At 41.2% G+C, this 23,659-nt stretch overlaps 2 protein-coding genes and 1 long non-coding RNA gene across 3 annotated transcripts; 2 read left to right on the top strand and 1 right to left on the bottom strand.

Moving 5' to 3' along the window:
• Positions 1-447: 447 nt before the first annotated feature.
• LOC144520690 (serine/arginine-rich splicing factor 6-like) lies at positions 448-5,479 on the top strand. The gene is made up of 6 exons (XM_078254603.1): positions 448-647; positions 1,053-1,213; positions 2,842-2,960; positions 3,113-3,315; positions 3,477-3,554; positions 3,694-5,479. Exons 1-6 carry the CDS (start codon positions 541-543, stop codon positions 4,145-4,147), a joined length of 1,122 nt encoding a protein of 373 aa, XP_078110729.1. The 5' UTR covers positions 448-540; the 3' UTR covers positions 4,148-5,479.
• Positions 5,480-7,938: 2,459 nt separating this feature from the next.
• On the top strand, positions 7,939-21,325 carry l3mbtl1 (L3MBTL histone methyl-lysine binding protein 1). Its single transcript, XM_078253927.1, has 21 exons — positions 7,939-8,115; positions 9,134-9,318; positions 10,090-10,219; positions 11,314-11,476; positions 12,292-12,430; positions 12,597-12,645; positions 13,242-13,330; positions 13,861-13,965; positions 14,131-14,266; positions 15,366-15,457; positions 15,809-15,960; positions 16,925-17,001; positions 17,297-17,382; positions 17,946-18,056; positions 18,364-18,532; positions 19,407-19,509; positions 19,678-19,866; positions 19,955-20,004; positions 20,462-20,619; positions 20,711-20,773; positions 21,077-21,325. The coding sequence occupies exons 1-21, from the start codon at positions 7,950-7,952 to the stop codon at positions 21,209-21,211; spliced, it is 2,547 nt and encodes an 848-aa protein (XP_078110053.1). The 5' UTR covers positions 7,939-7,949; the 3' UTR covers positions 21,212-21,325.
• Positions 9,599-11,950, bottom strand: LOC144520261 (uncharacterized). The gene is made up of 3 exons (XR_013502200.1): positions 11,592-11,950; positions 11,259-11,437; positions 9,599-10,203 (listed from the first exon to the last, which is right to left on the bottom strand). It is a non-coding gene; the product is annotated as an uncharacterized LOC144520261 (long non-coding RNA).
• Positions 21,326-23,659: the final 2,334 nt, after the last annotated feature.

Raw genomic sequence — 23,659 nt, 5'->3', positions numbered from 1 at the left:
TTAACAAAAAAACAGTATTTTAAGTCGCTGCTAAATGCTTGTGAGGCTGAAAGTACATATTTACTGTAGTATAACTGATTTATATTATTTTAAAACTGGCATTAGACTGTACTAGACACTTTGCTGGATCATATTTTACAAGCAAAGCACTAAGATCATACAATATTATCATGTATCAATCACCCAATACCAAACGAAGTACTAAGATTAGTAGTTATAATCTAAATTATTATAAATAGCCAACATTTTATTACTGCTTTAAACTGCTTTTAGTATTGTTTTTTTTTTTGGATACCTGAACTTCTTGAAGGCATATTCATCCCATCAGTATGTGATAAAATGCATAAACAGGAACATTTAATAATTTTTAATTGCTTTTAATTTGAAGTATAATACCGGAAATCTCCGACCGTTAGCTTCGCGTTGATTGGCTAGTTTGTCCCCATCGCTCACAGTGCTAACGGCAGGCAGCTGGCCCCAGCTTGGTAACGACTCGAGCCGTCTTGAAGAACAGTCGAGAATAACGTTAGGCGAGAAATCATGCCTCGTGTGTATATTGGACGACTGAGCTATCATGTCCGCGAAAAAGACATCCAACGATTTTTCAGCGGATATGGAAAGCTCATGGAAATCGATTTGAAAAACGGGTGAGTTTGTGGTGGAAACACAAACGCGGGTATTTTTCAGCTAAGTTAGCATTAATGTGAACGACGTCAACGCTAGTGCAGAAACAATGCTTGCTTTTAAGCAAATGTTTTTTTTCCCTGCAGTCAATCAGCTTGTAAAGTTAAACCAGCGACTTTGTTTTGTTGGAAAATAACATGTGACGTTAGTTTTTGTGTTTGATTTATCAACTTTGCGTCTTGCTCGTGTGGCAAATGTCGCATGGCCAACATGGCGTCTTTGTGTTTGCTACACCGCGGAGCTAGCGGGCCCAGCTCACCGTAACTAACGTTAGCTGGTTTAATGTAAATGGACACATTGCGTGTTTCAAGTTGATATGACTTATGTGGCTGTATTATTTTACATTTAAACTCCGTTTTCCCTCCCAGGTATGGATTCGTGGAGTTCGAGGATAACAGGGACGCCGACGATGCCGTGTACGAGCTCAACGGAAAGGAGCTGTGTGGGGAGCGGGTGATCGTCGAACATGCCCGGGGCCCGCGGCGAGACCGAGATGGCCATAGTGGGGGTTACGGGGGTGGTGGGCGCAGTAAGTGTAGTCTTTTACAAGATGCCCTCTCCTCCCCTTCCCCTTGGGGTGAAGTGACGATGTGGACTGCACAGAGAGCTGTTGGTTTCATACTGGCGCTAATGAACAGACTTGCATAGATATTTTACTATTTTAACTGACTCTTGATTTTCAGGTACATTATCACGGTTATAAGCAGAAGTCTTTAATCATATGGCTATACGTTTACTATGGCTCAGGTTGCATGCAAACTTAAAAAGTTGCTTTTTTTTTTTATAGAGGTACTTTACTCTATTAATGTTAACTTATGTAGAAGTACGTCCACACGGAGAGGTTCCTGATCAACATTCTTCTTGCTCAGTTTAACTTTTTCGTTTGCGTGTTCGGCCTCATCCTGCTGAACAGTTCTCATGTTCTACCATCAAGGGTTGGTGACCTGCTGGTTTTTGCTCCTCCCTAGTGATCATGGGCCACCCTTGATTGGTCTGTGGTTCATTATGGGGTGGAACAACAATATGCAAGTCAGAGCCCTCAAATAGCAGAACTCAGGCTGTAGAGTTGACATTAGCTAAGATAGTTTGAAAGCAAGGCTTTCCTATTGCGGTTCTCTTGGATGATCATTATTTTGGTGAGCAATGTTTTGAAGGAGTGCAATTCCAAATAGTTTGCACCACAGACGAAAGCTAATCACATGATCACTACAAAGCTAGCCAGTATAGTTTAGCTTAATTATTAGGACTACACTTACATTTTCATGTGAAATGTGTATTTTTAACTTTGGTATATATTTTTATATTCAACATTAACAAAAGTCCTTGATGTTTCAATTTGAAAGAGTCCAGTTGCGGGCTGAGGCTGAGAGTCCATTGAGGCTAAAGATGACTGGCTAAGATGACTGCCTGTCCCGTTTGGCCTTGGCTTTCACCTTACAATGTGTGTGTGACCTTTGCCCCCCCTTGATCCTTGGCTGACCTAACCGGAAGCCATGATGACAGCATCCTTTTGCCAATAGACCAGGGGTGATGGTGAGGATTGCCATTGGTTTCTATGTTGACAGCAAACATAATTGGAGCGGCTCAAGTAAAGAACTTACAATCAAAAAATGTTGTAAGTCAGAAAACTGGAAAACAAAATTTCAGACCGACATCTGGTCAAATACCAAAAGATTGGTGTGTTTCTTTACACCGTTCTTTCTCAATTTGATTGAACAGTGTCCTTGGCCGCAACCTATGTGGATACTTCCTTTCTGTTTGTGTTACAGGGTTCGGCGGTCTTGAAAGAACATCACTGTTCATTTGTTTATGCAGCTTAAGCATCACAGTGTGATGTACCGAAGTAAGACAGGCTTTGTATTGCCGGAAACAGATGCAGTGGTGCTCTTTGCAGCAGAGAACAACATCAAAATGCTGTACAATACAAATAATAGAAAGAGCCCGCGCAGTGGCCTGTAGATGACTTATCTGAAGCTTTGTGTTTGAAAATGGGATCAGAGGGACTCCTTTCATAATTGAGTTCAAATTTATACCCCCTTGGACTTTTATCTGGCAAGTCACTGCCTTGTGTTCATTTGATAACCAAGGCCAGTAGTTCTTTGTCTCTTGGCCACTTTTGTCGTTTCTAACTTTTTTCACGTGCTGTTGTTTTTAAAGGTAGCGGTTACAGCAGCCGGAGCCGTTCTGGCAGGGATAAGTATGGACCTCCAGTCCGTACAGAGTACCGTCTAATCGTGGAGAACTTGTCCAGCCGCTGCAGTTGGCAGGACCTCAAGGTACATGTTCGAACACAAGCCGTTGTTTTCCTCAGGGGTTCAGATAACTTTGCATTGTTAGATCAAGCTGATTTACGCTGTAACTGTTCCGACAGAATGAGATTGTCAGTAAATTTGATTATTCTTCTCTCCTCATTTTTGGTGTCCCGCAGGACTTCATGCGTCAGGCAGGAGAGGTGACTTATGCAGATGCACACAAGGAACGCACAAATGAGGGTGTGATTGAGTTTCGATCCCACTCCGACATGAAGAGGGCCATTGACAAGCTGGACGGTACAGACATCAACGGACGGAAGATTCGTCTGGTGGAGGACAAACCTCGCAAACGAAGGTCTTACTCTGGCAGCCGCTCAAGGTGGGAATACTGAAATAAGCTCTTGACGCTTTACTTTTTGGAAAAGAAATTACACGCTAAGGTCTTCTGTATCCTCTGTGTTGCTAACAAACTCTTAACACCGATATCTGCCACAGGAATTGACAGTAGTTTGGTTTGTGACTTTGTGTTGCCATCCTTAGATCTCGTAGTCACCGCCGCTCCCGCAGTAGGAGCCGCAGAAGCAGGAGCTCCAGGAGTCGCTCCAGATCCCACTCCAGGTGAGAATGTCTTCTCTAAAATAAAAAGACTGCAATACAGATTACAGTTCCAGTTAAAGTATTGTCATTTATAGGTAAGGTGTGCATTGGTGCAGTCAAAGCATGAAGTAAAACATGTGCGTTTCTTTATTCCTTACAGGTCTCGTTCCCATAGCAACAAAAGACGTCGCCACTCCCGCTCCAGATCTGGAAGGAAGTCTCGCTCCAAGTCAGGAGAAAGCAAATCGCGATCTCGCAACCGCAGGTCCCGTTCGCGTTCCCGCAAGTCTAAATCTCGTTCAGGCTCCCACAAATCCCAGTCCCATTCAGCCGACCGGAAATCGAAATCCCGCTCAAAGAGTCGTTCAAAGGTAAAGTCAGAGCGGGATTCTCGCAGTAGATCCAAGGATATGTCTGGTCACAAGAAGTCCCGCAGTCGTTCAGCTTCCCCCATGGAGAACGGGATAGGAGAGTGTGTCGCCAAATCTCCTTGCCGCTCCCCATCCCCACACGAAGAAGACCGCCGATCTAAGTCCAGGGAGAAACGTTCAGCCTCCCGCTCAAAGTCCCGCTCAAGGTCTCGCTCACGGTCTAGATCAGCTTCTCAGAATTAGAGAAATCCGAAAAAGGAGGCATTGTTGAGCTTGATCCCTATGCTGTACATAATGAGCAGTGTTGTCATACTGGCTTATGCTTCCTTGCTTGTTTACTTTTTCCTCCCAAGTGTGCACTTGTCTTAAAGGTGTTTAAGATGCAGTTTTATTAGAGGATGCACCACAGTGAGGGCTACCTATTGGAATAATTTTGGTCAATGAATCGTCGACTCCAAAAAAAAATCACATCTTCCTTTTTATTTTCAAAAACTGAAGTGCTAGTCTTAAAATCTATAGACCTGCAACGTGAGATGGTTCAAGTCAGTGTCCCAAATAATTCAACTTGCTTGGTAAACTGTAGGTATGTCACACCAACCAGTTTGTTTGAATCAAAAACTGTTGCTTAGCGAAAGTTGAGTTGTCTTTATTTTATTAATGCATTTCAGTTTGCAACAGATCTTATTTGGTTGGTAGGTATATACAATTTACTAGCATTGTTTAGTGTCCCTAGTCCATATATGTCTGGAGCGTCCCTCAGCCATTGGTTGATGCAACTGGTTTTTTCATGCTCATTGAAACTGCGTGGTTGTGAGAGAAAAGTAGCATTTGGCTACAGCCTTGGAGCGGTTTCCCTTTTTTGAACTGCAGTCTCAATTGCTTTCTAAAGGAATAGGCCAATCTTAATGTCTTGGGGCATTTTAAAATGCACAACTGGGATGCAAGAACTTGAACTGCATATTTACAAAAAAAATAAATAAGGGTTTGTATTTCATGTTTGAACTTGCATTGTAGGTGGACTATAATTATGACCCCCTTTTAACCTCTTGTACATAGACCGTGTGATTAGCATTGAACTGATTTCTTCCCTTTTGTTATCGATATTTGGGTTTTTGTAACCTTGAGCAGGTAAATTTATGGAAGACCCTTTTTACTTTCTAGATTTCTGTTTACCTAGAGCTTCGAGGCCTCAAGGTGGGAATACTCAAATACAATGTCCCGTTTTTCTCGCCTTTCCTAATTCGTTCTGATTGTCCCCCTGAGTCATTTTCAGTTTGTATTTAATCTCTTTTTCTGCAAGTTTAATACAAGGGTTAAGGGTTTTGTCAAGCCTATGCTCATTTTAAATGTGCAGCTAGCACTGGAGTTTTTGTACTTGCAAGGTACATCATTTAAAATCTCTGGAGGGTCTGTTTGTGGGTTCATAACGACCACCATCAGACTGACTGAATGCACCCCCCTCTCCATTTGTGGAACACTTTTTTTTTCTTTTTTTTTTCCTTCCATGCTAATGAGATCTAACAGAAAATTGTCCTTTTTTATTGTATGTTCAATTAAAGATCTTACTGAAAAAAATCTTGCCGTGTGAGGTTGCTTTTTGTCCGCATTACAGAAACTGACTGCAGTATCGACGTGACCTATATCCTGCTAATTATATAATAAATGCTTTATCATTAACCGGCGGCTCTTTTCTGATAAATGAACCGGATCGTGTTGCAGATGTAGGCAGAAGCTGTTTTAACTTTGCGGTCGAGCTCCGGTCTCCAGAGTAGTCGATAGTCCACTACATTATTTTCATATAGGCCTATCGAAGGTGGAGCGGTTGCTCTGGAAGTCTAGGTATTATAGCTTACGAGCGCTGACTGTACTGGGGGCCCACGCATGCGCAGTCGGAGCCCCGGAGCCGCAGGAGATCATAGCTGGTAAGCCAAATTTCAGTTGCGAATTGATCTGCAACCACGAATTTATTTCTCATTTATGATTTTACTCTAATTGTGGCAGTCACGAACATCTTTCACGTACACATACGGTTTGAAGGCGCAAGTGTAAATGTGTTTTTTTGTTGAGGGGAAGCGTTTTGGCATTGGGGATATAATCAACCACAAAGCTTTCCATCTTAAAATATATAGGCTAAGCTTTATTTGATAATGCCACGCGTTTAATCTATCGGGTTAAAGTTGGATACTTTTGAATAAAATAAGCAGTCGCGCCGATGTTTCTGAAATATCTAACGTGCTATGTTGTAGGGTGGAAATGTTGCTCATTCATTTGGGATGCAGCCGGAATGGGTGACAAGGTTCAGTTTTCACTAAATGGGATTTTCACAGGTTCCGAGACCGCTTTTATACATTTTTTTGCTTCATGTTTTTTTGCCTCCGCCATTTTAACTGAAATGTATTTTTTGTGTGTGTGTGTGTACTTAGGCTTTTTACGCACAAGCTTCAGTCCCCATCATTGCCTTGATTTTTTTTGGAGGTAATGGATGGCTGTTAAAAAGTCACAAGGGGTCATGGCTGTTGATGGAGAAAGGCTCTACCTCTGTCGTCATTCTGTAAATGGCACCATTAAAAGTTACTTATTCTTTCTTTCTTTTTTAAGTTGGAATTATCCTCAAGTATTTTTCTTGGTGGTTTTACATTTGATAAATCTTAATCCATTATGTTTCAGAGCCATTTTAGGAAACAGTTGAAGGCAGTAGGAGGTATACATGGAGAGAAAAAAGGCTCTGTGGTCATATAATCTAAAAATGTTGGTCATCAAAAACACTGATTTTGAGGTATGAAAGTAATGTTACTTTTTTAGTATGCCAAGCAGTGATGGGCAAAGCAGTTCTTTTTAGTGTACTGAATCACTAACCGTTCATTTATCCTGCTCAGCTGAACTGAGAAATGAATGGATTGTTTTAGAAAGTGATTCAGTTCATTAACAAAAAAGATATAATTAATTGTATGAATTGTTCGCCAACACTAATGCCAAGACCGTTGGTAACAAAAACTGATAGAGGTATTTCTGGAGGGCTCCTAGGAAGCTTTGTGCTGGGGAGAGACGTGTATGATGGGCTTATGGTGGTGTCATTTATACATATGTTTATTTGGTTTATAGTTTAGTGTCTATTTTGTTATTTTTGTTGTATGGTCTTGAATATTGTCGTTTTTTCTTGATTTTTATCTGGGTGGGTGGTTATGATGAAGGGTGGGGGGGGTGATCATGTTGCAATTGTTAATCATAAAAAAAACTGATAGGGGTGTGTTGGCTCACATACTAAAAATTGCATCAGATGAGGTGAGGTGGGGAAGGATATTAAGGTCTGCCCCAAAGAGTACTCTATCTGCCATGTGACATTAAGCAGATACTGCAAGAAATTACAAAACCTCAGAGAAAGAGGATCAACACAGCTGCCCTGTGTTGGCCATCACAGCAGTCAAAAAGTCTTCAATGAGCAGCAAGAGGATGTCTTGACTGGTTAGTGGACTGAGGCAGCAGACTTGTATTTTGGACTCACTCCACGTGAGGTACTAAGCATCTGACAGGTACAGGTTAGTGAGTTACACCGTAGTAGGAATTAATTAATAGTGTATGCATTGTTGTAGTACTCGATATCTGTCTTGGTCTTAAGACCGCTCTCAAGACCACTTTTTAAAGGTCTCGGAATCGACCACATTTTTACTTTTACTCTTGTCTTGGTCTCGCATAAATAGGACTCTGGATTTTATTTCAAGACCAGTCAAGACCACAACTTCAGGGATATCCCTAAGTTGCCTGTGCATTGTCTAATTGTATGTGTTAACATAATCACTATGATTGGATGTAAAACTTCCTGCTTCAAATGCAACCAATAGCTTGACTCATTTCCCACCTCATTTTCCCCCTCCCCCCCCACACACACACACTTCGGTCTTGGTGATGACTTGGTCTCAATTTAGGTGGTCTTGACTACAACACTGAGTGTATGTGTTTACTTGTGTAATTCTTTGCACCAGAGAGCATTGCTTTTTACTGTTCCTCATAGGCTACTCTTTGCTCTCCAGCGCTCCGGAGTAACGTTATGAGTGCCAAAGTGAACATGGAGGCTCCACCCAAAGAACCCGATCGCACACCTTTGGACCCGTCCTCCTCATCCCCCAGCGAGGCCATCCTTGTCTGTGGGAGTGATGGTGTGGCCAAGAAGGCTCGGCCCCAACCCCACACCACTACGGCTTTCCTCCTACCAGGTGAGCACAGATCTGAGGGTGGCAGTGTGGTGGTGCCATGGGTTTACAGAGACCATCCTTTAACTCTGAGATGCAAGTACAAGCTACTGTGTCAGAAAGTACCATGTTAAAGACCCTGATCTCCTTTAATTGAGGATCACATTCAAAAGAGAGCATAAGGATCAGAGTGCCTTGGTAGCTGAACTTTAACTGTATGTCTCAATATTTACATTATGATTTATTGATGTGAAAATGCAATATCTAAAAGGAGATACTTGCACCGGATTGTTCTCTTGGCTCTGAGTCAGTATTCAGATATAACATAAGATATTAAAAGGTATAAGAAATTCAGGTAAAGATATAGTGATAACCATGTTTCTGCACTGAAACAAACACAAAGGCTATTTGCCTGATGAACATGGCTATAAAGTGTTACTGGAAACTTGAACTTAAAGAGGAACTTACAAATCAAAGTGTGTTAACAGGTCTTACTACATATGTGAAAAATGTTGTATAAAGCCTTTTGTGGCTCCAGAGGGAACTGCGTCCTCAAGTGATGTCAATTGAGTCATCGTTGGTTGGGGCTGAAGACTCCATGTTTAAAAAGAAGTGAGCTTACCAGACCTCTCTGCTCCTCATCTCTGTTTGGGACTAGTGGCTCAAGGCTACTTTAGCCACTACTAGCTTAACACACCGGAATCTCTGAACGAACTGTCGGCAGTCTAGTTGCATAGTGGGTAATGTAGGCGCCAGGCTTTGTCAGTGAAAGAGAAACACGTGAAATAAAAAAGACGATATCCCTGGTTCGGCTGTATCAATTTTGATACTTACTTAAAAAGTGTCCATCGTGACTCTGACAATGTTACATGAGTGCAATGCTAAATCTGTAGAGGACTCTTTTAAATGTTTGTATGTAGGGTAGCTGAAGAAACCCGGGTCTCTAGTAACGCAAGCTAATATGTCAACATGGTACAACTCAGTTTTTTGTATCATAAGGTAGAGAGAAAGTTCATGCATTTGAATGCATCTTTCTTTTCAGCTCCTGCTGCCGGCCATCAGAAGCTGGAGGTGACTCCTGTTGCCATCGGTGACCCAGGTAAAGGAGGCAGGGCCAATGAGACAGCCCCACCCACCCTGACAGCACAGGTGGGCGGGGCTTGTAGCATCGTCCACGTTCTAGAGTGGAAGGAGGGGATGGCCATCCTGCCCAGCAGCAACCTCAAGGTGAAGTGACATTTCTGGCTTAAACGTTTGTTGTAAAAATTAAACTATATTTTTGTTCCTCCTGGTGTAGCAGCCCAACAAGCTACAGTTCCCTCACAGCATCGAGAGGATTTTAAGTTGTTTTTCACTTGATTGTTTTCTCCTTAAAGCGCTTTATAGATTGTCCTGGTGGCTCACTTGGTAATGTCTCAATAATCTTATTCCCACAGCAGTTAGAATAACTCACATCATTGGAAACCCTCGTTTACAACATCTACTGCAGCAAGATGACACTAAACGAGGTGCACAAATGTCAAATGTCAGGAAACAGGCAAATATTTATGAAAAACATATTACATTGATTAGTGCTGATATGATTAGGGGATTAACCGAAAATGAATCTGTGATAATCCGATTTATACATAAAGTCATTTATCAAGTAAAAATACTGAATATTAATGTCAAATGTGTAGATTTGTTACTTTTTTCTGTTTCATACTTTGGTAAATTGAACTTTTTTATTTGTAGACTGTTGGTGAGCGGAAATCTAAATCATGGTATAAAGGAGGCCACCGTAACAAGCTAAACTACTAGATAAACAAAATGTGATGCATGTATTCTCACTTTAAAAAGAGGGTGTGTTAACATGGGAACAGGTTAGGGACATGGAAACATTACATATTTCAAAATTGTCTGTTGTCTGTTTTGAGGGAAAAATGGTTGAATAGACAAAACATCATTCATCACACATTAAGACAAAATTTTAACAGATGGAGTGACGGTGTGTTGTAGTTCTGTGTGAGTGACGTGGGAACGCTGAGCACACTGATCGCCCCAGGGACCACCAGCAGCACCACTGCACCAGTAGTCGGGACTTCTGGGAGATCCGCTGACGCAGAAATTGCTCTAGCAGACAAGCCAGGTAGAGTCATGGTTACATAAGGCTGTAGTAACGTCAGGGACTGAACACAAAATACTGCAGTTTAATGCCTTATACAAAATTAGATACCTTGAAGCACCTTGGTTTTTGATGTATCACATCTATATTATAGCCCTCGTTTGATGGATAAAGCTTTTGTATGATAGCAATAAATTATCTGATTTCCTGGTGTATTGCCTGGTGTCATGGTAGTTAAAGGGGACATATCATGAAAAACTCCCTTTTTCAGTGCTTGTGCACATACATTTGTGTATCTGGAGTACCTACCAACTCACAAACTGAACTGTGAAATCAGTTCAGTTTGTGGGCTGCCTTAAAGCTTTAGTGCATAACTTTTTCATATTAATGAACGGCCGTTACGGTTGGCGGTCTCAGAAGGCTTGTATCATGTGGACGCGCTGACAGTGTTGTTGTCGTCATTACTTAGAATTCTTCATGGGGGCGGCAGAAACTATGCACTATAGCTTTAATCAGAAAACATGAGATTCAACAAGCCATTCAGATTTGGCTCCCCTTCCTATGTCACAAGCAGGCTCATTAGTATATATGGACCCCCTTTTGAGTATCTACACTCACAACTACTGCACCATATATTTCTTGCAAGCCAATCAGAGCAGACTGGGCTTTTTGGGAGGGGGGCTTAAAGAGACAGGCTCTAAAACAGAGCTTTTCAGATAGAGGGTGAATACAGGTATATTAAGATATACAGTATGAGAAATTTTTTTTAACATTAAAGCATGTAAACATGTTCTAGTACAAACCCAAAATACAAGTATGAACCTGAAAATGAGCATGATATGTCTCCTTTAAGGATTGTTACTTTCTATACATGGCTGCACTGTTATTTGCAGTATTCCAGTGATCACTTGAGCAATAATTACATCAGTTGCAGCAGAGCTCCGCTTGACAAATGAAGATAGTGCAGCTGCAAAAAATATCAACCAGGCATCACTCACGTTTGGAAAAAAGTCCAGCTGAAAAATTGTTAAAAGTGAGAGACATAGAACAGCAGAGTTTTTACCTGTATCATCAGTCGTCACCTGTAGCCTTTTAATAACTAGTCTCTTGTATGTCAGATGTGTCGGCCCCTGTCGGCTCTGTGAGAGGTGCAGCTGTGGAGCCAGAGAGGTTGGTGCCGGTCAAACCTGAAGTCCTGGTTGGACTGGGACAACTGATCCATGATCCCAGAGCTCAGCGGACCTACACAGAGGAGTTACGCCGAGAGGCCATCACTGACAAGTATGCTGCTTCTCCTTTATGCTCACACATGCATCTCTATATACACACATGTGAACATAATCATGCACACAGTCTTTAACACTCTTAAATCAATCATTTATTTATGCTCACTCACATATCCTGGCACACATTGTCATGTAGAAAAGGGGAATGTCGGACTCAAATGCAGAGACGGCAGACACACGAGTAAGCTTGAGGATTTACTTTAATGAAAATCCAAAAAACAAAAGGAGTCCTGGATACAGCAGGCAAAAAAGGGTAGACTACGAACTACCCACAGGCAAAATACAAAAGCAGGAACAGGCAGAATCCCAAAAAACAGGAACAGGTTAAACACAGAAACAGTGGCAAGCAATCCACTGACAGAGGCAAGCGAGATACACGGAACAGCAACAATGATCTGACACAGACAAAAGATTACACAGATAATTAATGCACAAGTAAACAAGGGTGACACAAGGGCTGGGAAACCGGTGAAAGACATCAGACAATCACAAAGGCGGGAAAACCAAAAGACAGGAAGTTAAACAAGACAAGACAAGACCGAAAAACTGACTACCAAAATAAAACAGGAAACAGAAACATACACAACCATAACACACATACTGTTTATAAGGCTGTTTTTGGGTTAATGAAACACAGAAATCACTTACTGAAGATTGAGACAAATAGGGTGCAAGGAAACTACAAAATCCTGCAGTGGAGAGTACAAGGTCGAAATAAATCCCATGATAATAGAAAATATGGAAACAGACTACAGTCTGGTGATGTGTTTCTACCTGAGGAACACTGTACCTGTCCTCTCTGCACCTCAGGAGGAGTGTCGGGATAGAGAAGGTGCCAGCAGGCGGGAGGGTCTCCTCCCTTAACCCCGATCACCTGAAGCCCATGAGGAAGAGGAAGAGGAAGGAATACCTGAGTCCCTCTGAGGAAGACTCTGACATCGAAGGCACGGTGGGACAGCATGTTATTTTCCTTTAACTTACCAGAGATAGCCAGATGTTCTCATATCTGATGAGTTCAGTCAGATGAGCATGAATATGGCATATCATTACTGAAAGTATTTTCCGTGACTGTATTGGCTTTCTACTTGCGTGTGATATGTTACATGTTTTTTTAGGATGAGAAAAATGATGATTCTAAAGCAGACTGCAGAAACATCAGAGGAGGTTGGATGAATCTGTCTTTTTTTACCTTTGTCCGTTTTATCATCTTTCATCCCTTTTTGCACTTTTTTCTCATTTGTTTGCAGTATTTGTTTTTTCTTCCGTCCTCCTTTCCCCCTTACACACAGATGTAATGTCAAGTCATAATTACATATCCCTGAAAACATAATGCAATTCCATACAACGACACCACAAATTATGAAGTTGAATAAGTGTCTCTCTGACACTTATCAAACAGTTGTGAGTTGTATTTATTATAGGGCTGCTGCATTGAATTGGGTTTTAGTGTCAAGTAATCCAGCCCCTGTATGTCTTTTATACCTTTTTATTTTGTCCTTCTCGACCTTTAAGTACTTTTATTTCTTTTCTTCATTTTTTTTCCCTTAATGGGAAGGAATGGAAGTGCTTTAAGATGAACATTTTAACTCAGAACTTGTATTTAAATGTTTACAGATCTTCAAACATTAGCTGCTTAGGGAGTCTGTTTCCCTTCTCCTTCATGACTTATTTTCGGGTTTCTGTTCAATAAATTAATTTCCTTTCCCGGTTTCCTTACATACATGAATCAACTAATTACTTCACTTATATTTTTGATGAAGCTGGAGACAGTAAGACAGAGCTGTGGACGTGGGCTCATTATCTGGAGGAAACCAAAGCTGTTGCTGCGCCCAACAAGCTTTTCCAAGAGGTATGTTTGAGTTCAATAGTCAGACTGTAGTTTTCAGGATCAGCTACTGCTATGTTCACACAGGTTCACCCAGTATACCCATGGTTTTTTACTACTCTTTTTTACTACCACTGCAGCTCTGCCAATAGCACAGGGCCAAATCTATCGCACTGAGTGAAAAAAATAATGCGGCATTGTTAAGGAAGGAAATGAGAAATGTTAATTTACCTGGTAGAAAGAGATGTATGTAGCTGAAGGCCATACATTAATATTCTTATTCTGTTATGGAGTGTGGAGTTCAGGGAGTCTTTTTTTTAATTTTTTTTTTACAATCTAAACATTTTTACAACACAAGCTTTGTCTTAAAGAGACTTTCTGTTCGAGGAGAGTAGTATGAGAATGATAAAAACTCTGTAATCTCCATTTTTGTACTCTATTTGTACTGTTATTTGTTCATTTTCCTGATTCAATTTCCCTACATCCTTTATTTTCACATAATTTTATGTCAATCTCTGCGGAAATATTATCTTTTTATTATCCCATGTGTCCAGACCCAGAGAGTGCCAACAGTGAAGAATGGTTTTAAGCAGGGGATGAAGCTGGAAGGCATAGACCCGCAGCATCCGTCCATGTACTTCGTTCTCACTGTGGCCGAGGTGAGCCAGACGACCATAAACATGCTCGATGGATCTAAATGGCCTGGCAGATTATTTAAAAAACATCATTCACTCACAGGCTGCTTTGCATGCAGGAGAAGTTCAGCCCGGTGTCGCCTTCTCCAGCCTGCTTTCGTTTCTCTAATGTATGATGTCATCATTTAGGTGTGTGGATACCGGCTGCGGCTTCATTTTGACGGCTACTCTGACTGCCATGACTTCTGGGTGAATGCCAACTCTCCTGACATCCACCCTACAGGCTGGTGTGAGAGCACAGGACACAAACTGCACACTCCCAAAGGTCAGAGGTCACAACACTCTGGACATATTGTAAAGAGAAAATAGAATCTAAAGAGAATAAGACAGCACGGACAAATAAACCTGTCCTTCATTTACGTTTAACCTAGCCTCGCTTTGCCAGACCCTCCTCCAAAGCGCGCTGGGGGAGGGTCTGGCTACTACACGTAGCATTGGAGGATGGGAGGAAAACGTGCTCTGGTTTATTGGCATTTCTTTAAACCAATCACATTCGTCTTTGGCGGTGCTAAGCACCGGAGAAAAGCAGTGGTGCCGCTGCAAAATAGTCTCGGGAAGGAACTTGTTTTGGTGGAACATGTGTACGTTTAAAAGTTGTTTTAGTCGTGCAACAAAAAAACTCAGCTTGGACAGATAGTCTAGCTAACTGTCTGGATTTAACTTGCAGAGATCTGAGAAAAGGTTAACCTTAGTCCTCATAAATCCACCAGAGTTTAAAATGCTAACACAAAGGAAGCCCAAGGCAACGGATATCCGGCCTAAATGAGTGAAATCCGGCAGATTTTCTGGCGGCAACGGAGCAATCCCGGAAGTGGAACGTCAAGGATATAGACTGTGTTTAACCTAACCTTTCACAGGATAAATCTTCAGACGTTTTGGGAAATACACTCATTCACTTTCACTTACCCTGTCCAAAGGTAACAAAATCCACCTACCAGCACCTCTAAAAGTCACTAATGAACTATTTCTTGGCCGGGCGCGGTAGCATTCGGGAGTCTCGGCTGGTTGCCTGGCAACCTCACGTTGACGACAACATTCCAGGAAGTTGATGAGCCAACTTTTTTTAATGTATTAAACAAACAATATATAAAGTGTTAATGCTGGTAGGTGGTTTTTGTTTTTTGTTGTTTGTTTTGTTTGTTTCCCTTTCTTTTTTCCCTTTCTGTCTTTATACTAAGCTATGCTAACCATCTGCTGGCTGTAGCTTCATATTAAACAAACAAATATAAGAGTAGTATCAATTATTTCACCTCTCTGCAAGAAAGCAAATAAGCTTACGGTATTTCCAAAAATGTCAAACTATGGGATTTTTTTTACAAAGTACGAGTCATTTCAATCTTCTCTCTGTATCTCTGCTCCTGCAGGCTGTAAAGAGGAAGAGTTTACCTGGACCAACTACCTGAAAATGACTAAAGCACAAGTGGCGTCCAAAGAACTCTTTGCCAGTCCTGGGAGGGTAACTGCCACTATATAATATACGGTAGTTGTATTATCTACAAGCATGAATGGATGAGGTGTATGATTTAGGGTTGGGAAAACTTCTATGGGAAACAGTTATAATAAGACTGATTTCTTTTAAGCAATTTGCACCTTTTATCTCTCTCAGAAAACACTTTCACTTTAAGTAGAAAGCGATAGTTGAAGACCCAAAGTGCCGAAGTCAGGCCCGATGTCCTGTCTGATATTTGTTTAATATTAATATTTACAATTCCTTTTAATTTTTTATTAACATTTATCAGCTGGTCCGCAGCTCTGTCTGTCTCTACTTCCTTATGTGCACTTTCTCATATTTCTGCTTTCTGTTAAGATCGATGTGAAGTGCAGTTTCGAGATAGGAATGAAGCTGGAGGCCGTCGACCGTATGAACCCCTCCCTCATCTGTGTAGCAACCGTCACTGATGTTGTGGACGACCGCTTCCTGGTTCATTTTGACAACTGGGATGACACATACGACTACTGGTAAGCCTAAAAATCATTGGGGATGTAATGGGCTTTAGGAAATGACTGAAGAATGCCAGCATGTCCCTGTTAGATAGTATATGCCGTAAACATATTCTAAGTAAATCTTTACTGTCATTTACCGAAAGAACCAAGCAAGCCCGCCTTATTGCACAATCCAAATTTTTGTCAAAACTTGCCATTTTCAGCGTGTAGCTTGCTAGCTCGCAGGTTGTTGTTGTTGTTTCTCTTAGCGAAGGGATTTTAAGAAGGGTAACACAGAGATGGCAGGAGGGGAGGGGCAAATACAGGATGCCAGGCTTTATCCTGGAAATGTACTTCCGTTGCACCAGACTAGTCCGGACCAAATGAACCGAACTACAGGTTTAGTACGACTGCATTCATCTAAACATGGCCATTAAGGGGAAGAACAGCTCGACACCCATGGCATATATCACTATAAAGAGTTGTTGTGGCTAAAATAGAAACGGTAACATTCATTATGGAGTTGTGCTTTTGCTCACGAGATGAATATTTAATATAAGATATATAATGCTCTACTTCATTCACTAGTTGCTAACTCTGTTGGTCTTATACAGTTATTTCTCATATAGCATACAGGATTGTATTCACTGTGTTGAAACAGCTGCTGCTGCTGGGTTAATGATGGCGCTGCAACTGAACCAGTTAAGGTGTCATGAACCCAAAACAATGAGCTAAAAGGATAGATAGAGTTTAGTAGAGCTGTACAGTTGGTTGATAATTCTCTCTGGGTTTGTCATCATGAGTTAGGCCTTTCACATTACATTTAGTGATTTGAATCAGTGTTAGTATAAATCTTTAAATACGGTAGGCATCAGAAAAACCTACAGTTAAAGCTGTTTCAGCATCAAAGTGACCAGCTTAAAAAACCCGCCAGTTATTGACCTTTTCTTACAATGAAACTATCAAACGGCTGGACAATGTTGTTTTTCAAAATATGCAGGTGTGATTCCAGCAGTCCGTACATTCACCCTATTGGCTGGTGCCAGGAGAGGGACCTCCCCCTAACACCACCCCAAGGTGACCAGTGTGTTCCCTGTTAATCATTAATTTAATCATGTTCGTAGTCATAACATGGGTCATTACCTTTAAAACAACTCTGCCCACTTATCCCTCTTGTCATATTGTTCCTTTCTCTTCTATTAAACTGTGATTCATACAGTACACACTATATACGTGTACCTGAAATATACTTGTTTCGATGGATTTTTGAGCATGAACTTTAACATAATCACAAAGATTAGCACAAATAAGAAGAAGGTATAGGGGATGAATTGTTATGTTTGTATTTACTGACTTTTTTTTGCTGCACCAGATTACCCAGACCAAGGCCAGTTCTCCTGGTCTAAGTACCTGGAGGAGACTGGTTCCAAGGCGGTGGCCGCTGATGCCTTTAAAGTGGTGAGAACAAAGAATGAATGTACCATTTTTGATCCAATTCACAGTATGATATGAAATGATTGCACCTAACTGTAATGTGGATCTGTGGTATGGGCTGGCAGGAAACAGCAGTGACAGAGAAGGCAAAGCCAGACTAAAAGACTAAAAAGACTAAAAAATGTCAAAGTAATTAAAAATCATGGGAAGCATGGTTCGTTACAGTCCTAGTCAAATCAGTTACGGTATATTGTGAGGGTCATTACAGCTCACGGATCTTTAACAGTGCTGCAGTAAGTACATTAGGCACAGTTTAGGTGTTTATATAACAGATTCTAATGCGAGTCTGGTTAAGGACTTTTTGTTTCATGTCATTTTTCTTTCACTCTCCCCTCATTTCCTGTCATCTCTCGACTGTAAAATATCTGATAAAAGGCATACAATGCCCCAAGTTAAATAGGATAGTAGACATTATGTTTGGTGCAAGTGAAGCCAATGCTTTATGGAAAGTATATTTGACATGTTTGGTTGTTTAGCTGAACGTACAAGTTAATGTGTTTTCCCATCATCCTCTGCTCTGTTTCCAGCGTGCGGCACACAACTTCCAGCCTCAGATGAAACTGGAGACTGTGGACAAGAGAAGTCCTGGTCTGATCAGAGTGGCTACAGTGGAGGAAGTCGAGACTCATCGCATTAAGGTATTACTCTGCGTGTGTGTTGTCAGCTTGTATAAACGGCTGAGGTAAGGAAGGTTAGGATCTTGTATGTGTGTGATATTGTTTAAAATGTTTGTTAAGCTCCCTCAGGTCCATTACAGCTTAAACCAAGTGTACTTGTCAGTTGTGGCCCTGGGCAAATAGTTTTTTATATTAAGAGCTTACATGTACTGATACTGTAATGTACATCTTTCTAACCAACCCTGGACCCATTATACAAGTTGAGCGGTGTACATTTTGAGCGTGTGTGCGCATGTACAGTATTTTTTCATTTCTATTCCTCCTTCAGGTCCATTATGACGGCTGGAGTCATGTCTATGATGAGTGGATGGACTCAGATCACCCCGACATCCACCCAGCAGGCTGGTGTGAGGCGACCAATCACCCGCTCAAAGTTCCCCCACGGGAGACCAAAACACTGCAGCCCCATGGTAGCAACCAGCACTTCAGTCAAAACTGGAAGTTGATTTTCTTCAAAATTCAAATCAGTTATTCTTGATAACTAGCATTAAATCTGCTCTGACATAGCTAAATTTAGCCCCTGCATGTACATTAAAATTAAACTAGCAAATGGAAAAGTAAAAGGGGAAACCAATTGTAAATGTTAATTAAAATGAGAACCCCTCTTTTAATACTGTATATATTTTTAACTATTAAAAAAAGAAGAAAAACCCTCTTTTAAGTATTTATACACCTGTGTCATTGTTTGCACTATGAATTCACCAATTAGTTTCCCCCTTTAAACTATATTTGCATTGATAAATTCTACCATTTACTCTGTTGCTTATTTATTAAATCACCTATGTTGTTATTTGTAATAATAATAATAATCTTTTTTGGGTGGATTGATTTATACATTTTTCACATAATTTACTAATTCCTCTTTTTATTGCCAGTTTCTTTGAACTTATTTCCATATATTATGCTGATATATATACATGTGTTATTATCAGTATGTGTTGCTGTAAATAGGCCTTTTTCGCAGAAGACATTTTGACTAGTCACAGTAGGAAAAAAGCACAGGTGTTACTAAAAAAGTAACAATGGCTGAATTCCATTTAGCTGCTTCAGTTTCAGGGTCCTGGTATTGTGCATGCTGACTCACTGTCTTGACTTACTGGGACAAACAGAGCCATTGTTAATGTTATTGCTTAACACCTGTGCTTTTCCTGCTGTGTCATGTTAAATGTCTACTGTGAACAAGGTCTCTTGGTGTTACACTACCTGTTAGCTGTAGGCATAATCTCCCATACTGCAACATTGCAAGAGGGTTTGTGAACATAACCTGTATACGTGTGAGGTTTTCATCTGTGTGTATTTTATTGTATTTAGGTGTGAGGGATCCTCCTGCTATAGGCCAGTCCACCTACCCCTCCTCTGTTCCCTGTAAACCCATCAGCCACCCCAGAGCCAACAAGTACAGCTTCCACAACAGGTCAGCTGAACTCTCTATCCTCAGGTCATTTAATGGAGGGGTTTTCACTAGGCTAACCATTCAAAATACACATCAAACCTGACATCAGTTTTAAGCAGAAGAAAACAGTTTTGAAATAATGTAATAAGTCTCCTTAAAATGCACTGCGGGTCTCTATCTTTGAAACAGGAAGTGTCCAACTCCTGGTTGCGATGGTTCAGGCCACGTGACCGGTCGTTTTACTGCCCATCACTGCATATCCGGCTGCCCATTGGCTGAGCGTAACCAAGGCAGGCTGAAGGCCGAGCTGTCAGACTCAGAGTGCAAGAGGACCCTCTTCTTTGGCCAGAGGACCAAGAAGACCCATTACCGTGGCAGGTAAAAGTGTGTGTGCGTGTGCGTGTGTGTGTGCGTGTGCGTGCGTGCGTGCGTGCACGTCCACATTAATCTCATTTTCTGTTATCAGGATTGGCCGTCCTCCCAAATACAGGAAGAACCAGCAGAGGGACTACCAGGGTGAGTTTTCTAAATGCACTACACATATCCTACTTTGATGAGAGGATTTTACTCTGCAGCTTCAGGGGTGTCCGCCTGTCAAACCTGTAGCCTTACCCTGCTTTAAGGAGCTTAGAATGGATTTCAGTGGAAATCTTTCATGTCACCTGCAGGTGTGAATGTTGTTTCAGGCTCATATCTGTCCCAAGATGCAACACAGTCTGCTGCTCTGCAGTAAACTCATTTTAGGGATGAAATAGGTGGCTCTGTTCCTCGAGTTTCCCACTTAAGACAGACCATCTAAATGGGATAAAGCCATCAACTATTTACACCTGTTCCTTTTCTGCTATGATGTGTCAAAATGTAGGCTGTGAAAAAGACCTGTTGGCAGTTTCAATCTGAAATACTTGTCCAGGTGATCATAAATCAACAACAGCTGAATCCAAGCATGTTTTTGTGCGTGGGTGTTTGTCCTCAGACATGTCCTCAGAGGGTGTGTATCCGTCACTGTTCATGTCGGCTCTGAGCAGTCAGTCAGACAGGACTCTGTCTCTGTGCTGGGAGCAGCACTGTAAGCTGCTGCCCGGCGTTCAGGGCATTCACGCCAGCCAGGTGGCGGCATGGAGCGTTGAAGAGGTGAGCAAACCTCATCACTTACCTATAGATTTATTTATTCTCTCTCTCTGACAGGTTTGGTTATTTGAAATCTGACGTGTTTGTGCCACAGGTTTTCATGTTTGTCCAGAATCTAATCGGCTGTGAAGACCAGGCTCGTCTCTTCAAAGAAGAGGTGAGACCACCAAGTGTGTGCGAATACAATATTAGGTCACATTTGCATTACACGTATTCAAGTGTAGACAGTCCTTTGCAGTATTTAAAGTCATGCTACAGACATGAAAACAGTGTAAACAACAGCCTGTTAAGTGTCTTTCAGTTTAAAGTATTCCTGTCTGCCTCTTCGCTGTCACTGTCCAATAAAAGCGAAAATGCTACACACAAAAAAAGGAGACCCCCGGCAAACAAAACAATCCTTTTCCTGACCTATCAGCTCCTCGTCCAGTTGCATCACCATTGTTGTGTCTGCATCTCCCAGATGATTGACGGTGAGGCCTTCCTGCTGCTGACCCAGACTGATATTGTGAAGATAATGAGCATCAAGCTAGGCCCCGCCCTCAAGATCTCCAATGCCATTCTCATGTTCAAGAGCACAGACGAGGTACTCAAGTGATCCTGCCCTCACCTGACTGGGGCCGTCAGGCTGCCGATCATCATGTGCCAAATTCATTCTGTTGCAGGGAAAAGACCCTGACCCCTTTTTCATGTGTTTGGTGTCCTGTACCCATCAGAGAGAGGGAGGGAAGGGGGGAGGGGGGGGTTTGCTGATGTCCGATCAGGGTTAGGGGGGAAATAAAGTAGAGACTGGAAGAAGGGAAATAAGAAAATGCTGATATTTTTAAAGAGTAATGTCATAAAGATGATGGACAAATTGGTGTGGAGGGTAGCTAGAAGGAGGGTGATGAAGGTGAGCTGGAACATCAGAAGTTTTTAGTTTGGTGGTTTTCACATCATCTGATCTGCAGATCTTACAGCTCGGCCAGTCTATGGTATGTTTAGCTAGTACATATATTTCCAACCACCTGTTTTTAATGCTGAGTTTTAATTTGTGCATTAAAAGCCTGAGTGGAAATAGTAAAACAAATATCACATTTTGCAAAAAGGGTTCTACACTCACCTGAGGTATGTAAGGTTCTGTATCAATACAGAGAAGGTGTGCTGAAGGCTGATGGAAACAGATTTTTTTGAATATCTGTTGTGTTACCTTCTGGTTCTTTTTCGGCGTGGCATCGGCATCGGCATCTTGCTGCCACTCACAGCCATACAGGAGATACTAGTACTATTTGTACTTTTACTTCCTGAATGCGAATCGTTGCTATTGATGCAAGCCTTAACACAGGTCAGTTGAAGCTGTACCCATCACCTGGCAGAGGAGGAAAAAAAGGTGGTGGGGGGGCAAAAAGAGGAGTTAATGCAGTAGACAAGGCTGGTCAGTGAGGCTCCTACAAGCTTCACGTATTGTGCAATAAAAAAAAGTCGAAGCAGACGTACTGTATTCTGTAACACATATTTCAGCTCCTTTATGTTATCAGGATAAAATGAAAATGAAATAAAGAAGCTGCTTTGTTCAGACTGTTTGAGAAAGGTTTACGTTTGTGGCAAATGAACAAGTTAACACAGAGAGAAAGCCATTTGTGTTTAAACTTTCCACACTGTACTTTCTCACTGCACTGTTAATGTGACCTGTAAGTGATACAGGAGCTGGAATTTAAAATGTTACCATCTTATATAGAATCTGAGTCAGAGAACAGAAACAACACAGTGTTTTCAGTTTTTATATCTATAATAATTTTTTAAGTCTTTAAGTCTTAATAGATGAAAAGGACATTTTGCATTGGCGTTTTAGCACAACTGTGAAACCCAAATGGATTTTACACAATGATGTTCCTACACTTGGTCACTAGAGAGTGCAAAAATCCATGTTTTAGCACTATAAACATGGATTTTGAATCGACTCAATGGAGCTCTTTGTAGTTTACGTGTGATGGAAACAACATTCAGAGTGTGTTCTTCGAAATGTTTACATTATATGTCAGAATTGGTTAAAAAAAACACTGTAAAGATTTGATATTGTGAATGAAAGTTATTTTACTGACAGGTGTTTTAAGGGCTCTTGGAATCTTACTTCTTTGTTTGGCTCTCTGGTGGGATGTGTGTGTGTGTGTGTGTGTGTGTGTGTGTGTGTGTGTGTGTGTGTGTGTGTGTGTGTGTGTGTGTGTGTGTGTGTGTGTGTGTGTGTGTGTGTGTGTGATCTTGGTTCACAAATGTCATTCAATCCATTGGAATTAATAAACATCCAAAGCTGTCTTGTCTGATTAAAGCTGCTGTCTCGTGTTTTTTTTGAGGGATCACACATTACATTTCCAACTTACTTTGCCTATATCACATCCCCCTATTGACGAGGTTGTCGTTAACAGTTGGCTGTGGCGGTGACAACTCCTATATATATATATATATATATATATATATATATATATATATATATATATATATATATATATATATATATGGTGCACCACAGCTGTGGGGGCGATATATTCTAATGAGCCTACATGTCACACAGGAAGGGAGCCAAATCTGAATGGCTTGTTGAATCCCATGAATTTTCTTTTATCTAGGCAGCCCACAAAGCGCTCCCCCTAGAGGCCTCGAGAACTTCTGTTGTGTAATCTGGATGCAGCGTTTTTTTTTGTTGCATTTCTTTTCGGGGATTGTGTGCTCTTCTTTTTGCATCGTTTCTGTATTTGGTTGTGTTGTGTGTATTTGCATCATGTTTGTTAAATGCTGCACGTGTTGTCAAATTAATGATGTTTTCTTAATTTGCTTGTGTTTTGTCCATTTGCTGTGTTTCATTAAGTTGCAGTGTCAGCCACCGTACAAATATATGTGCAGAAGCACTGACAAAGTATTTTGTAATCATCCTCTGCACAAAAGATATTTAGAAAAAAAATATAGGCTTTCTAATGACTTTCTAAAAATATAGATAAATGTCCAAAAAAAAAGTATAGGCTACTGCTCTTATTTTGAAAGCGAAGAACAGAGTCCGGAAGTTAAATTCTTT

The sequence above is a fragment of the Sander vitreus genome, chromosome 7 (assembly GCF_031162955.1).
Source record: "Sander vitreus isolate 19-12246 chromosome 7, sanVit1, whole genome shotgun sequence".
Classification (NCBI taxonomy): Eukaryota; Metazoa; Chordata; class Actinopteri; order Perciformes; family Percidae; genus Sander; species Sander vitreus.
Note: the sequence above shows the minus strand (reverse complement) of the source record. Positions and strands in the feature narration are given on the sequence as shown.

Bases quoted from the DNA above. Each gene is read 5' to 3' on its own strand.
- l3mbtl1 (XM_078253927.1), top strand. From the start codon at position 7,950: ATGAGTGCCAAAGTGAACATGGAGGCTCCACCCAAAGAACCCGATCGC. The intron at 14,267-15,365 runs GTCAGAGGTCAC...CTGCTCCTGCAG, and splicing joins CAAACTGCACACTCCCAAAG to GCTGTAAAGAGGAAGAGTTT. The intron at 17,383-17,945 runs GTGAGAACAAAG...CTCTGTTTCCAG, and splicing joins CCGCTGATGCCTTTAAAGTG to CGTGCGGCACACAACTTCCA.
- LOC144520690 (XM_078254603.1), top strand. From the start codon at position 541: ATGCCTCGTGTGTATATTGGACGACTGAGCTATCATGTCCGCGAAAAA. The intron at 1,214-2,841 runs GTAAGTGTAGTC...TTGTTTTTAAAG, and splicing joins TTACGGGGGTGGTGGGCGCA to GTAGCGGTTACAGCAGCCGG. The intron at 3,316-3,476 runs GTGGGAATACTG...TGCCATCCTTAG, and splicing joins TACTCTGGCAGCCGCTCAAG to ATCTCGTAGTCACCGCCGCT.